The following is a 16989-nucleotide window of genomic DNA, read 5'->3' as shown; positions in this document are numbered from 1 at the left end:
GACCAAAATTACATTTATGAAATTTGATCATTTATTTCCTTATCTCTAACAGGACACTAATGTGCTCTGGCGCAGTGGCTGGGAATCACTGATCGACAGTGTATGGGTCCACACATGGATAATCAGCCGCTAATGCAAGGATAGGAAAAGCTAACAAATGAGTGGAAACAGCAGCGACATATGGTTATAATTTATAAGCATGTTCACCATCCCCGTCAAGCAGCTTCTGTCCGTGGCATAGACTCATTGCTCTCATAGCTCTCAAACCGTGAATGAGTGCCAGGGTTGCCAGATACCCTGTTAATCAACTTCCTCCAAACACTAATTTGGCTTCACACTGGCATAAAGCCAACCCAGAGCTACGTCATTTCGTCACCAATGTATATGGCTGCTGCTAACAACCTAACCCAAAGTGAAGAGGTACTCGCTCTCCAAGAAGACAATGCAAATACAGTGGTACCTCCACTTACGAACGTCTCTTTATATGAAATTTTCAAGTTACGAAACGCCTCAACAGGAAAATATTGCCTCTTGTTACGAAAGAAATTTCAGGATGCCAAAGGTAAAAATATAGTCTGGGCTGCTACTCGGAGCTCCAGAGTTTAGCTGCTCTGCCATTGGCTATTACCCAGATTACCTAGCATCTTCCTGGCATCCCATTGGCTAAGAGGGACCTCTACCGTATGTGTGCAGACAGACAGGTAGATAGATAGCTATGTGATAGATATATCTATGCAGCGTCCTCGTCATTCGCCCCTCGGGCCATGAGGTGTTCCGATAGTTTTACGTGAATTAGAAACGAGGAAAAGAAAAAAAAAGGAGAAAATTGTTTTTTTGTCCATACAAACAAAGCAAGAGATAATAGAAAAGTATGAAAGGGGGATGCGTTTGTTTGATCTCGCCAAAGAATATGACCGTAATTGGTCGACAGTCGCCACGTTATTAAATTAGATGTTTACAAAACGCCAGGCAAAAACCACTTCTGAGAGAGAACATGAACCAAAGAGGGCAAAAGGCAATGAGGACAGCAATTAAAAGGTAAACGACCATCATTTTTATTCTTTACTCTTGATTTTTTGTTATTTACATCATGCACAACTCTCATTTATTGTGCAATAATCTAATTGTAACATGTATTTGTTACATGTTTTGATGCATTTTTATGCTTTACATAACATTTATGTCTGAATATTGGGGGGCTTAAGCTTGGCTTAAGATAATTTCTATTGAGAATTGGTATTTATATAAATTAGGGGCCTAGCAATGAACAACTTGAATTGGAAAAGATGTGAGTGCATCAAATTGAATTGTTCCACTTTGTAATACTGTATATCAAAATACGCATCGAATCGTCTTTTACTGGAGAGCTACATCTTAGGAAACATCACACTTACAGTAACCCTAACTAACAAATGAATTTATCTTATAAAATGACAACAAAAAACTCATTGCCTTCATACGCTCTTGATAACATATCAAATTGAATCGTAATCCTAGTGAATCAAACCAAATTAAAACCTTCCACTTTAAAACAAACCATCCTTGGATTGCATCGCACCCCATACCCATTGGGATACGGACATCCCTAATATATACTACCATTCAAATGTTTGGGGTCACCAAGAAATTTCATTATTTTTGAAAGAAAAGCATTTTTTTCAATGAAGATAACTTTAAACTAATCAGGAATACATTATTAACGTGGTAAATGACCATTCTAGCTGCAAACGCAATCAAAATGCAAATCGTCTGCCTCGAAGCCGAAGAGGTCTGGTGGCCGATGAAGTCACGCTACGGCAACTTCAATCGGACAAACTACTAATGCGCCACATTAAATTATAGTCTGATGTTTCTTATTTCTTTTTTTTTTTTTCCGTCAACTTGAATCTTTGTCTCCATGTAGTATAGAAGAAAATTATAACTCAACTTTGATTTCTATTTTTTTTTTTTATGAAATGAAAAAGAAAAAAGCTGTAGTCAGGTCAGTTTTGACTTTAGCAACGCATGCCCTTTATTTCTATCTGTCTATCTATCTTGTTAAACCAATTCTCAATTATATGTCATATATCACTGGTATTTGAGAGTAAATTAATGTGATTATGTTGATAATTTCATTTATGGTTTACTGTCTGGGATTAGTTATTTACTGGACAAAATATGGACCAAAATGTGTTGAAAGAAATTGTCATTGACAGAAACGCCTGTGCCTGAATCTTGGCATTAAGATTCCAACATTATTCAGCTCCATTATTCCATGTAACTGCTGTTTTCCATAACATCCATCCATTTTCTATTTGATCTATATCCTTGATGTCCACTTTATAGTCAATGACTAATATGCTCTTTGTCCTCAATAGTAAGAAAATTCAGCACACTAGTAGAATGACTCTGTCTTCCTAGTAACATTTGTTCCACTACCGTGTGACACTTCTGCACGCTAGCATAGCAACTATGGCATACTAGTAGTAGCAGGACAACCACACGTTACTAGTTTGGCAAAGCAGTGCACTAGATTTAATCTTTGCTCAACAGAGAAGCACTAGCTGTTGACTTGTAAAATGTTGTGTCAGTAGTAGCACTATTGCCACACAATTGTCAACCAGTTGCTGCCAAATGTATAAGTCATGGATCAAGGATATTGAATAAATTGCTCAAGCAAATGGCTGCCTAACGTTTTTCCCACTAATGGATGAATTGACTGCACACTCGCATGACTATCACAACAAATACTAGTTACTAGTGAGGCAAAACTACCTAGTGGGCATTTTGGTGCTATTGGTAGGGTCTAAGAGGCTGATGTAGTATTTGACACAGAACTACTACTTGGGTCGAGTGGTGTTAGTAGTGTAGCAGAGTGGTTTCCGAGTAAGGGTGCATACTCGTTTGGCCAAAAGTGGTACTAGTTTTACACAATTGCATCTAGTCGTTCCACTGCAACACTGAATTGTCTTACTAATGAGGACAAAGAGTGTATCGTACACGGACCTTACCTTAGTCAACGATATCGACTAAATACGTGAATGCCTGCAAATAAACACGATCAACTAACACAGGGCAACGTCATAGGCGAAATGACCCCATAGACGGCTGTCAAGTGAAAATCACCTGCCTCTGCTTCCAGCCACAGCATTACTGGAAACGGTCCCAGACGCACTTCCTTCACACAACGTGCTACTCGGTCAATTGGGAGAACATGCTGCCCGTATTTTCTTAAAAAGAACGTTCCGAACCAAACTGACTAACAGTGACCGAGATGTTTAGTGTGTCTGGAGATGACTGAGGGATTGGTGCGTGTTATTAGCTTGTCAAACGCTGACGCTAGCAAGCTAACCCATGTTTGGCAACGTTTATTGACGTGAAAAACAATTTCTTTCACAGTGCGGTTACTCACCGGATCTTTGTCAAGAATGTCTACTTTGTGGCAAGCAATAATCCCATGTTCCAGTCTCCGACCAACGACGACATGGGTGCTTTTAAAAGAAATAAACGTGTACTAAACTGGTGGGGTTCGTAGCGCACAGCCATGACAACACGCCCATGTATGGCGTCACGAGATGATGCATTCGGGTGCTCCCGTTAACATGGTTACGGAGTTGTGCTCCTATGTTGTCCTTATGAAGCGTCTTGGGCAGCCACTTCTTGGACAAGTGGGGGTACTGGCGATTATATTCCTTCCAATAATAATAATAATAATAATACTATATAACAATAGTAATAATGCCTCTGCTTTCAGCCATTATATATATAAAACAATAATATAATGATAATTGTGTTATTATTATGATTATTATTATATAACAATAATAATTATCATAAAAAAAGGTATTATTATTATTAATAGCAGTATTAGTGCCTGTTTTATCCATTTATCCATTATCTGACGCTTATCCAAGGTCGAGTTGTGGAGGCAAGAGCTTCAGCAGGGAAGCCCAGACTTCCCTCTCCCCAGCCACGTCTTCCAACTCTTCCAGAGGGATCCCCAGGCCAGCCGGGAGACATAGTCTCTCCAGTGTGTCCTGGGTCATTCTCGGGGCCTCCTGCCGGTGGGACATGCCCGGAACATCTCACCAGGGAGGCGTCCAGGAGGTATCCTAATCAAATGCCTGAGCCGCCTCTGGCTCCTCTCAACTTGAAGAAGCAGCTGCTCGACTCTTGAGTCCCTCCCGGATGACCGAGCTTCTCACACTATTTCCAAGGGAGAGCCCGGACACCCTGCAGAGGAAACCCATTTCAGCTGCTTGTATCCGAGATCTTGTTCTTTCGGTCACGGCACACAGCTGGTGACCATAGGTGAGGGTAGAAACGTAGCTCGACCGGTAAATCGAGAGCTGCATGTTTTGGCTCAGCTCCTTCTTCACCACGATAGCCCTATACAGAGTCCGCATCACAGCAGACGCTGCACCGATCCGCCTGTCGATCTCCAGCTGCATCCTGCCCTGACTCGTGAACAAGACCCCAAGACACTTGAACTCCTCCACTTTGGGGCTGAATCTCATCCCTGACCTGGAGAGGGCACTCCACCTTTTTCCAACTGAGGACCATGGTCTCAGATGTGGTGATTTTCATCTCACCTGCTTCACACTCAAACCGCTCCAGTGAGAGTTGGAGATCACGGTTTGAAGAGGCCAACAGTACCACATCATCTGCAAAAAGCAGAGATGCGATACTGAGGCCAACAAACCGGACCCCCTCAATGCCTCGGCTGTGCCTGAAGATTCTGTCCATAAAAGTTATAAACAGAATCGATGGAAAAGGGCAGCTTTGGCAGAGCCAAACTCTCACTGGAAACGAATCCGATTTACTGCCAGCAACGCGGACCAAACTCTGACAGTGGTACAGGCAGCTCGGAGCTTAGGGGGGCTCGGTACCCCGTGCTCCCGTAGCACCCCCGGCAGAACTCCACAAGGGACACGGTCAAACGCCTTCTCCAAGTCCACAAAACACATGTAGACTGGTCGGACGAACTTCCATGCACCCTCGTGGACCCTGCCAAGGCTGTAAAGTTGGTCCACTGCTCCACGGCCGGGACAAAAACCACATTGCTCCTCGCTGAATCCGAGATTCGACCTCACGACTGACCCCCCTCTCCAGCACCTCGGTTACCTCAACCACAGAGATAGGAGAGTCCACCTCGGAGTCTCCAGGCTCTGCTTCCTCAATGGAAAGTGTGTCGGTGGAATTGAGGAGGTTTTCGAAGTATTCTCCCCACCGACCTACAACGTCCTGAGTCGAGGTCAGCAGCACCCCATCTCTACTATATACAGTGTTGATGATGCACTGCTCTCAATCCTGAGACGCTGGATGGTGGACCAGAATTACCTCGAAGCCGTCCCGAAATCATTTACCATGGCCTCGCCAAACTCCTACCATGCGAGAGTTTTTGCCTCAGCTACTGCCGAAGCTGCATTCCGCTTGGCTAGCCACTATCTGTCAGGTGTCTCCTGAGCCCCATAGGCCAAAAAGGCCCGATAGGACTCTTTCTTTAGCTTGGCAGCATCCCTTACCGCCGGTGTCCACCAGCGGGTTCGGGGATTTCACCACGACAGGCACCAACCACAGCTCCGATTTGCGGCCTCAACAATGGAGGCACGAAACATGATCCACTTGGACTCAATGTCCCCTGCCTCCCCCGGGACGTGGACAAAGTTCTGCCGGAGGTGGGAGTTGAAACTCTATCTGACAGGGGATTCTGCCAGGCGTTCCCAGCAAACCCTCACAATACGTTTGGGTCATTTTCCCCCACCATCCGAGCCAACACACCACCAGGTGGTGATCAATTGACAGCTCCGCCCCTCTCTTCGCCGGAGCCGCAAATCCGTTGACGTGACTACAAAGTTGATCATCGAACTGCGACCAAGGGTGTCCTGATGCCAAGTGCACATATCGACACCCTTATATTTGAACTTGGTGTTCATTATGGACAAACCGTGACGAGCACAGACGCGTGCACAGTAACAGAACACCGCTCTGGTTCAGACCGGAGAGGGGCGTTCCTCCCAATCACGCCCTTCCAGGTCTCACTGCCAGTGCGTTGAAGTCCCCCCCCCCCCCCCCCCCGCAGAACGATTGAGTCCCGAGGGGGATCGTTCTCCAGAACACCCTCCAAGGACTCCAAATAGGGTGGGTACTCTGAACCGCTGTTTAGTGCATAGGCGCAAACAACAGTTAGGACCCGTCCCCCCACCCTTAGGCAGAGGGAGGCTACCCTCTCGTCCACCGGGTTGAAGATCCTAATTATTTCAATGGAGCCTGGAGGAGGGAGGGAAGAGTTCCTTAATTAAATACAGTGAACGGATTGAGCTGCAGACGGATTCTTAAGTATTGTGAATGCAAAGAAGGGGCAAGATTTTAGTTCCACAATGACATAATAAAGGTGCTCAAACACAGCAGTGCGTTAAAGGAGAACTATAGCAAGTGTAAAAACAACTGCTCAAAAGCAAACTTCATTTTCCATGACGTTTCAGTCATTGTCCAATAGCACTCCCTGCTGGTCGATGCAAGTTTGTAACGAGACGCCCTGTTTGTAACTGGACTAGAAAATAAATACCGTATGCATACTTTGTCCATTTCTTTACAGCCAAAGACAAACTGCTTACCAAAACACTACATGAAGTGAAACAGGTATTGATGTATTTGGAATGACTGGCTTGTCGTGCACAATAAAATATGTCTCCTGCTGATTTTGTTAATATAGTCCAACTCCCTACTAATCCCTCAGTGGAATGTGCTAATGACGCCAATTTGATCCACCCGACAGTTCATTTATTAGTCTGCAGAAAAAAAGCAAAAAGTATTAAAGCGTCAGCAACTTTTATTACAATGCAAAGAAACTATTTGGCTGGCAAACGCAAAGAAGGAATATCACACTGTATAAATTAACAGTATGTTCAATGAAAGGAATACAAAGTCAATATTTTACTGATGTTTTCAGGCATTTGCATTAGAAGAAATATGGCAACTAGGCGTTGACCTTAATACTGATTAAACAATCACCTGTATTTGGTGTCAGAGAGAAAAAGCCAAACCTATTTCTACAATACACATAAATATGACAATAAATTAAAGCGTGTGAAGTACACAAAGTAGTCTGTAGTTTAAAAAAATGTGAACGAATCACAGTAATGGCAGGCTGCCTCGAGGTGCTAGAATGATGCCAAAGACATAGAACAGTCCCATGAGCAAGTTGAGCTTGGCTGTCTTCTGGGGGATCTTGGTGTAGCACCGGCTACGGAACTGCTTCTCAAGGGGGAAGGCCATGGGCAGCGAGAGCAGTGGCAGCGCCATGCTGATGGTGTAGCGCGTCGCCAGGATGCAGAAGAGCACGTAGGGGACGAAGAGCAGTAGGTTGTACAGCACGTAGGAGAACGTAGGCCCGATGAGGATGGCCAGCGTAACGATGCCCGCCTGCTTGTCCGAGTCCATGTCTCGGGTGTTGTTGCTGTGGAGGATGGCCTCGGTGTTGAGGGCCAGCGGGACGGCATAAACCAGCGGCAGTACGGACAGGTAGCCCACCTGCACGGCGTGGGCGAACATGACAGCCAGCGGGCCGAAAGTGATGAGGATGACCACGTCTCCCAGGGCCACGTACTTTAAACCAATCCCTGAGGAATAAAAAGAAATGCCATTAGGCCAGCCACACACTGAGCCACGCAGAAAGTCATTCCAATTTGCTGCGACACACAATGACAAAAATTCTAAATTCTTGTAATTTAGCGGCGCCCATCTGTGCAGTACAATGAGTCCCAAAAATGGTACTGTTGCAACCTAGCAGGACATGTTATCATCAGGGGTGCCTTAGGAAAATATCCAATTTCACTTTATTTGTCCATACTGTATATTGTCGGACAACTATAGCGAAAGGCTAAACAATTAAAAGGGAGTTTACAATTTCTTTTTAATCACTTTTCGCTCATATTTGTTAAAACTGTCAGTATGAACTGACAGTCGTAGACGACTAAAGTGATCTCTGATGAGGGGGGTAGGAAAAAAAAACAAAAAAAAAACAGACCTCTCCAGCCCCACCTTGTGCCTCTAATTTGATTGATAAGAAACCACCATGCCTGATAAAAAAAACAGCCAATCAGGGAGAGGAAATGTGATTGGTGAGGTGTTACGCCATGGGCACGATCTTACCAGGCAGACCCCTGCGACCTTGCGGTGGCCTGTTACCTTTGCCTTTCAGAAGTTTGTTGAAACTATGGTGGAATATACACCTACATAAAATAATAAAATGCCCATCTCTCGTTTGCCAACTACTGGGCATAAGATCAAAAAAAGAAGCAGAGCAAAGGGACCTCTGGAAGCAGAGAGGATTTAGAATTAGCAACGTTTCTGTTTAGGGTCGGGCGATACGTATGTATCATGATAGAGATGTGATCAATGTCAATATAAAATGCCTTTGATAAAATCGTTCAATAGAAAAAAATTAGAACGCAAACCCCGACCATACATACATATACAATGTATATATATATATATATTTTGAGGGATATGGGGGACTTCATATTAGCCAATATGTTAGCCAAGTGATTATTATTGTATTGCATATGGATAATCATGGTTTTATGTGAATCAGTATATTAGTGATACATTACACATTCATGGTCATCATATACAATTAGCTAAATATGTTTACACATAAGCAGTTATAACATAATAGCTGAGAAGGAAAACTCTTTGTGTCTTGTGTAGTTTACAGACACGCAAACACGCGCACACACCAACAGGCATATATAAACAATTGTTATGCACACTTTTATCTGTACACGCATTTACACGCACACAAGCTTGTGGAGGGAATGTGGCCTCGAGTTGTTTCACAGGGCTGAGTCCTTGGGACTCTGGAGCCGGCAGCCAAGGGAAGGACGCGAGACGCCAAGATGACCTGAGACTTGGAGTGATAAGCCACAAAGGGAGAAGATTCGAGTCTACCGACATTTTTTGATTAGATTCCTCTGTGAGGGCAATGTGGTATATATGTGAGGGTTGCATTTTAGATGGCGCGCTTTTCTGACTGTGCCCGTCACGGGTACGAGGTTAAGGAAAGCAGCCCTACTTGACTTTGGTCAGATTCCTGAACTTCAGGGACTGAAAGAAACAGACGGAAAATCCAACCAACTTGTGTGAGTCTTTATCTATATTTGAATGCCTCCTTGAAAGATAAAACAAACACGCAGTGAGTTGTTTTTGTGAATTGATAATTGGGCTTCCGCCCTGGTGACCCAAACCTAACAACTCCAACAATGTATATATAGATATATATATATAGATAGAGAGCTAGCTAGAGAGCTAGCTAGAGAGCTGGATAGAGATATTTTTTTTCCCACTCTTCTTAGGCACCGAGACTTTTTTTAAACAGAAGGAAGTGAAATCAGAGGAGTAAATTGGGAAAATACACTGTGCTAAAGAAAACTAAAATAAACACATTGGTTTAATTTTGTCTTCATTTAACCTTTATCCAAAAGGTTTTGTTTTTCTTCACTAGTATGCATAGTTTAACTCATTCACTGCCATAGACAAATTTATTTGTTTTTTCACAGTCCAGCGATTCAATCCCAGGATTTTATATATTTTTTTCAAAAAGAGGGCCTGAAAATGTCTGGCAGTGAATGAGTTGAAAACAGTAAATTGATCTTGGTATGGTATTCACCTGGAACAAAAAAAACAACAACCTTTTTTGCACTATAACGTAGTACTGTATATTGAAACAAACTTAATTATGGGTTTTATTATTATGTGATGCCGATGAGTGGCAAATATGTCATTTTTGTGTTGTGTGCTGATATTTACCAGTTCATTAAAGCATCACTCCGTTTGCGAGAGAGAGCGAATGAGAGAGAGAGAGCAAGCGAGCTCTTCCTGCTTCAATGTCCACCACGGGCATAAACACACACTGTTTTGGTTTAATAAACGCAGTTCACTGAATAATGGCTGCTTAATCCATAGTAGATGCTGCGATGTGTTAGCGTACCAAATAGGACATTGTGTTCCAACGTTAAATCAAACACACCGTAACGTGTGTATGCTAACTGCAGCTAGCTTCAAGACATGACTGTGCATACATCAGATATGAAATCAGGCATACGCCACAACTTGATTTCTTTTTGATCTCCATGATTTCTTAATGATTTCCATCGTGCTGCATAGTTTCAAGAGGATGCATAGCACAGAGTCAGCCCTGTTATGTGTTTTTAACGATATCCTCTTGGCAAATGACACTGGAGACGATGTATGTCTTGTTTTGTTGGATTTGACTGTAGCATTTGACACAGTGGCCCACAGTATTTTGCTGGCTCGTTTGCAGCACCATGTGGGCATTAGTGGATGCGCTCTAGCGTGGTTTACATCCTATTTGGCTAGTAGGATTTTTTCTTTTTGCCTAGGTTCCTCTGAGTCTCGCTCTGCAGCTCTATCGTATGGTGTTCCACAAGGTTCTATTTTGGGGCCTTTGCTGTTATCATTGTTTTTGCTGCCCCTGGGTTCCATCCTTCGAAAACACGATATTTCTTTCCACTGCTATGCGAATGACTGTCAAATCTATGTCCCGCTGAGCAAAAAAGACGCTTTCTGATTTAGACCACTTTTGTCCCCTCTAGAGGACATCAAAGCCTGGATGTCTCTGAATTTCAACAAAAAGAAAACAGAAGTTATGGTGTTCGGTCCCAGTGGCTCTTCTACATCCCACCCTGTTGACCTGGGCCGCCTGGCTTCATATCTTAAGACAACAGTCTCGAACTAAATTGGACAGTGATCTTAAATTGGACGGGCAAATCAGCGCTGTTGTTAGATCCAGCATCTTTCATCATAGACAGCTGGCTAAGGTAAAGCCCCTCCTTTCTCATCAGCATTTAGAAACAGTAATCCATGCCTTTGTTACATCTCGGCTAGATTACTGTAATGCACTTTATTTTGGAGTCGGCCAGTCCTCCCTCAAGTGTCTCCAGTTGGTCCAAAATGCTGCTGCTCGCCTCCTAAGTGGAACTCGGAAGACGGCGCACATAACACCAATTCTAGCCTCCCTTTACTGGCTCTCAGTGCATTTTTGGGTTAATTTTAAGATGCTTCTATTTGTTTACAAATCTTTAAATGGCCTTGCCACGGCATACCTCTCCAAGCTCCTCCACTCCTACACACCTTCTCAGTGCGTCGGATCTGCGGACCAGGCGCTGCTTGAGGTGCCGAGGACAAAGTGGTACCTCAGAAGGGATCGCACCTTTTCTGTTGCTGGTCCTTCCCTTTATAATAACCTTCCATTGAATGTTAGGCAAGCCCCCTCTCTGTCCTTTTTAAAAACCCGTTTGAAAATACATATCTATTCTTGGCTTTTGATCCGACATGACTGACACTTTTCTGCTGTTTTCCGGTGTCTACTCTATATAGTAATTTGTGTTTTAACTTATTGCTTGCACTTGTTATATTATTGCTATTTTGTTGTTGTAATGTAAAGTGCTTTGTTACAGCTGTAGCTGTTATGAAATGTGCTATATAAATAAAGTTCTATTGTATTGTATTGCCATGAAAGGCAGATTTGCAATGTATTGAGTATATTTGGTGAAATGCGCCATAACTTTGGGACTCTGATGCCAAGAAGAATTACAATACTTTACCCACAATGCTTCTGTTTACATCACACATGACCCAGATTACCACTACTGCACATGTGCGTTGCCGACAGTAAAACAGCCAGTGGGAGAAGCACGAGACGCGGCAGTTTTGAAAGAAAAATAATGCGCCAGATAAATAAATAAATATACAAATAAATGATGAGTACTAAAATTAATTAGGGATTTAAAATCGATATAAAATTGATATAAATGCTTAAAAGATGCAACACACTTGCGCAGTAGTGGTAATCCGGGTAATCTGTGATGTAAACAGAAGCATTGTGGGTAATGGTGTCATGGCATTAGCAACACAGTCCAAAGTGCAGGCTCATTCACAAAGAAACGAGCATCTATAAAGAACGCATGTTGCGGCTGATGCCCGATTTCATTTCTCACATTGGGACAGTCGTTCCTGGAAGCTATCTGGAGTTAGCACACAGACTCCCGTGTGCCGGTTTCTGATGGAACGCCGCACACATGTCCTGTTGTGGTGCTCTAACATACTATAGCGTCTACTAGCGATTAGGGAGGAATTAGTCAGCACACTGACGTTTATTAATAACCTTAACACAGTTGTTGTATACCCGCGGTCTTGCGATTGACATCAAACAGCATGAGAGGCGTACCGAGTGTTGCGTTTAGGAACTCGGAAATCACACCACTCTAGGTTAACACAACATGACCTATTTTCAAACCCTTAATGGCAACAACACCTAACAATAAAATACATTACATACATAGGTCGTTAGAATGTACTAATTTAGAGTGCTAAAAAAACGATGTTTTTTTTGTTGAATGTACTTTCATTTTGTACATACCTTAAAGAACTGAAGCTGTAAGATACCGATGGTCATACAATAGCCTGGTGCGATTATGCCGCGATTTCTTTATGATCCGATTAGTTGACTAATTGCGACTACTGTTGGTTGATTAGTCGACTAGCAAAATAACAGTTTGTGGCAGCCCTACTTGACATACTTGCACCAAACATCATCGCATATTGCGTTTGTGGATGGCTGCAGCACCACACTTGCGCACAGAGACAAGCATGGTAGCGATAAAAAAAAAAAAAATTGAATTGAATCGAAAATCGTGAACTGAAAATCGAATCGGGGCTTGAGTGAATCGTTACATCCCTAAAATTAATTGTTGACGATTTTGATCGTCGTAATCGTCGTGATTTGTCGACTAATCTTGGCAGCCCTAACTTTGAGTGTGTCTACATGAGCACTGCATCTTAAAATATGAGTGAAAAAATGTATGACAATGGATAGATGAGGGATGTACTTACCACCAGTGTACAAAAAAGAGCTGGACAGTCCCCCAAAGTAAATCAGGGCAAGATGTTCCAGTCTGAGTGTAGACAGGAAGAAGAGCAATGTGGCACACAAGCACCCCAAAGAGTATAACAAGGCTCCAAACATGACAACGTCCTGCGGCGCCAGGATCTCGTCCACCAGAGTCCTATCGTCGCTTTTCTTGTGGTCGATGCCTTTGGAGAAGTCGTAGTAGGTGTTGACCAGGTTGCCGGCGCCGTGCACTACCAACACGGCCACCGCGCACACCATGAGGACAACCAAGTCCACCGATCCCTCCAGTTTGTAGGCCAGCGCGCTGCCGAGGGCCACCGGCGTGAGCGAGGCGCTGAAGCTCCATGGCCTGAGTGCCAGTACGTAAGCGGCGCATGTGTGCTTGACATCGGAGGCCATGCGGGCCATCCTGGACACGTGGTTGGCACCGGATGTGTGACCGGCTGGCACCGAATTGGTGGCCGTCGTGTGCCACAGTTGCCCATTGTGGCCGTTCGATCCGGCCAGTACAAATGTATCTGTCGTGACGTATTTATGCTCTTTAGCCATTTCCTCAACCAGCTATTTATAGAAGCTGTGATGACGCCCGTTGTCAAAGTCAGGTGTTCCTGGAGAAGAACAAACACATTTGTGACACACTATTCCATTTCATCAACACACATTACAGTTTCCGATTTAAGCTACTATTTTGGCTTCAAGGAATCAACGCGTGTAATGAGCAGCAGAAAGAAGAACCATTTAACTGCAATACTTAACACTGATTATTATTCATGAACTCTATAAATAGTTTGCTCAAAATGTCACATCATTATGGAATAACAGCAGACATTCAAATGACATAAATATTCCCAAAAATCAATGTAAGTCTATATATAATTTTTTGTTCTTAGTTAAATATTGTCGTAGAATATCATTATGTTTTGCAGAAGCTGTATTTAGCAATTTAAAAGGGATGTTGTTCACAAACGCTGTCTATCCACAATTGGTCTGTGAAGCAAGTGCAGATTTAAAATATTTATAGTAGAATATCGTCAAATTATCGTTATCGAGTTTTTTGAAAAAATATCGAGATATATATTTTTTTGCCCATATTGCCAACCCCTAGTCATGACTTATTCGTGACATTACAGGTTTATGATGACATGCATCACGAACACAGCAGTACCTTGACTTACTGGAAACAGGGGATAGGTAACGAAGTCCGTACTTTTTTTGGAATGGACCGATTTGGGTCGGTACTACCAGCACTGATTCACATCAAACCAAACAGTACCGTGTTTCGGTTCCGATTCGCGTATTTCTAAGTTGTGACTGTGCGGCAGTGGAAGATTTGTAAATTTTCCATGCCTCACTTGAAGGCAGCGGTGCATGCACACCAGCGTAATGAAATCACCCACTCGCACAGGCGCACTAAAAATACATTTCCGGGGGGTGGTAGTCAGTAAAATTTGACCGAATGTTCAAACGCCCGCTACCAAGAAAAACAATTCAATACAATTTTATTCATATAGTGCATTTCATAACAGCTAGAGCTGTAACAAAAACAGTATATGAAATATATTGCAACAATGGTAACGCCGCACACTTTCCAGCACATTTTGACTGAGCGTGGTGAGACGCCCATCTTCCCCTGCCGAATCAAATCATGCTCGGAAGTGCATGTGACCAAATGCAATGTGAATTTAAGAAATAAAAACTCTTACATAAAAAGAAAGACCTGTTTTTCATTCATTATATCATTCTTTTATGGTTAATAAAACACTTGCGCCAGGTACCTGGGATTAATCTGCAAAAAAGTATTAATAATTGCTCCACAAAATTTGAAAATTACTCATCAAATAAAGTAATTGCTTCATAAAACTGCTAAAGAAAAAAATATATATTTCAAGCTCTGGCGATATTAATTTAAACATATATTATTAGTGATACTATCTTTTAAATTAAAATATGTATAAATTGGACATTTATGCCTCACCGTTAGCCCCTAGTGCAACTTCAGTATGAACGTTGTTAATACAATGTGTAAATATTATTTTGCTTAGTTTCATTTTTTAATTCTTTTTTACATGTTTAAAGACGTAACATTCCATGAGGACTAAACAACCCACGACATATAAAGCTTTTGTCCTATTTCAGTTTGAATAGGTTGAGTAATGCCATTATTATTACGCGCCCTAGTGAAAAAAGTAAAAGCATTGGATTCACAATAAGACTGGACAATAATTTGGTCGCATATTAGCATTAACGTGAGAGGAGGTTATAGTTCACTAAATTACATAATTTAATCAGAATCCCCCGGTCCACTGACACAAAAATAAGCAATAACGATCACTTCATGTCTAGTTTGGAGGCCAACCAGTGAGATTATAGGATTAAAGCTAACTGGCTAGCCATTAAAAGAAGCTAACGTTCAGTTTGTCGGGACAGCATGGTGGAGGAAATGTCACACGGCGCTTGTTCTTACGTGTTATGGCCTTCCCGGAAGAGGCCAAGAGTCCATTGGGTCACAGGTAGGTAGCGCTAATCACATTCGAAGCCGAGAAGGACGAGTAGCGCATTGAAATGTTACGTGTCAACTTGGAGGGGACTCGTCTGGGTGGCCATTCACCCCTGATGCGTCTGACCGGCACCATTTCCTCCGTGGCACGTCCCACCGTCTAAAGGGCTCGCCGGGACAACACGGAAATCTATTGTTCCGGCCTTTTACAATGTACCATGCGTATGTAATGGAATAAAAATAATGTAATCATTATTACGCCAGTAAGCACTAGAAACGCTTTCCAATAACTGACATCAAATAATTATTTAATAATTATTTTGTAATGGATTGTAACCCCCCCCCCCGGCCCCCCAAATTTTGAATATACATTTCTTCTTCAGTTACAGATTCCTTATTCTCGTTCAAAATAAATCATATCACAGGTTAATCTTTACACTGTCACGCTACAGCTGATTTTCAAATTGTATATTGCATTTTCAGAGCTGAGCATTCGCCTAGCCGACGGACCGGTCCGCATATGACAGACGCCCATTTTGTAGGCGATAAATGATAGATGGGGAAACTTAAAACGACACTTGGGTGATCTTAACATTGGCACTTATATAAGAGGTTTGCATGTAAAAACGACAGTACTAAAATGTCCACCTCAAAAGACTCTGTAGTGATTTAAGGTCTTTTTTTGTGATTCGGTTTATGACAAATTTCCACGCCCCTTATGTTATGTTTTCGGTCTCAGCGGTCTACTCACGCGAGGAAGGCATGCTTGGTAATATTGCTCGCTTTGTCAGTTCTGTTGTCTAAAACGGTGACCGATCGACACCAAAATGCAAATGCACATTACTACTCTTGTCCACTTCAAACCGTGAATGTATAAAAGTGTTCTGCACAATAGTTTGGATTTATTGACATAAAACGTGATCTCATCATGATCACTTCCACAAAATCAAAAATACCGTGGCGATTGCTCCTCCACTTTCACAAGCTGAAGCGGACAAGAGCATGAATGCGCACACGAACCCCGACTGGTTATATTTCTGACATTTAACGACGCTAAACTCATGTCTCAGGAGGGAGAGAGACGCGGCTTGCAGCAGCAGCAGGCAGATTGGAGCCCCCCGCTTCCCTCCCCGGTTTAAGGTAGGATTGGGACAGCGGATGTTTAGCAACAACTGGCTTCAGGCCGTTAAAACAAAAGGCGTTAGCACAACAACATTAGCTCCTTACTGTCTGACCAGCGTGTGGAGGTGAAGATGAGCCTGTGTCTTCATGTCGCCTTGCAAGCAGTCGCGCGCCGTGTCTCTGCTTTTTGCTTGCAGCCCCCTTCTGCCCGAGTGAAGCAGCTTGAGAGTAACAAAAGCCCTCATCGAACAACGAACGAAAAGTCCCAGCGAGGCTGACTGCACAGCCGAGAGTGTGGCCGCATTGGAACGTGCCATTTCGGCTGTTACCGTCCAAATTGGACAGCGCGTTGTCAGCCGAAAATCTGGGGCACTCCTCATCCAAATAAATGTGCACGTCTCATTTCCACTTCAGTCTCTGTAAATATCCTGAATGGTGTTTAATGCCTCGCCCGTCC

The 16989-nt window shown here is 43.0% G+C and overlaps 2 protein-coding genes across 2 annotated transcripts in view; both read right to left on the bottom strand.

Annotated features, from left to right (window-relative positions):
• Positions 1-3554, bottom strand: part of mib2 (MIB E3 ubiquitin protein ligase 2) — a 65610-nt gene extending 62056 nt beyond the window's left edge. Inside the window, exon 1 of the mRNA XM_086037636.1 lies at positions 3392-3554. The gene's annotated coding sequence lies outside the window, so the exon portion shown is untranslated. The remainder of the gene's footprint in view (positions 1-3391) is intronic.
• A 3239-nt stretch (positions 3555-6793) lies between these two features.
• Positions 6794-15602, bottom strand: ubiad1 (UbiA prenyltransferase domain containing 1). Its single transcript, XM_086035784.1, has 3 exons — positions 15378-15602; positions 12895-13521; positions 6794-7601 (listed from the first exon to the last, which is right to left on the bottom strand). The coding sequence occupies exons 2-3, from the start codon at positions 13460-13462 to the stop codon at positions 7114-7116; spliced, it is 1056 nt and encodes a 351-aa protein (XP_085891910.1). The 5' UTR covers positions 13463-13521; positions 15378-15602; the 3' UTR covers positions 6794-7113.
• Between the last annotated feature and the right edge of the window lie 1387 nt (positions 15603-16989).

This window comes from Filicampus tigris, chromosome 1, assembly GCF_054856515.1.
Source record: "Filicampus tigris isolate MCC_2025a chromosome 1, RoL_Ftig_1.0, whole genome shotgun sequence".
In the NCBI taxonomy this organism is placed as follows: Eukaryota; Metazoa; Chordata; class Actinopteri; order Syngnathiformes; family Syngnathidae; genus Filicampus; species Filicampus tigris.
The sequence above is the reverse complement of the archived record's forward strand: the minus strand, read 5'-3'. Positions and strand labels throughout refer to the sequence as shown.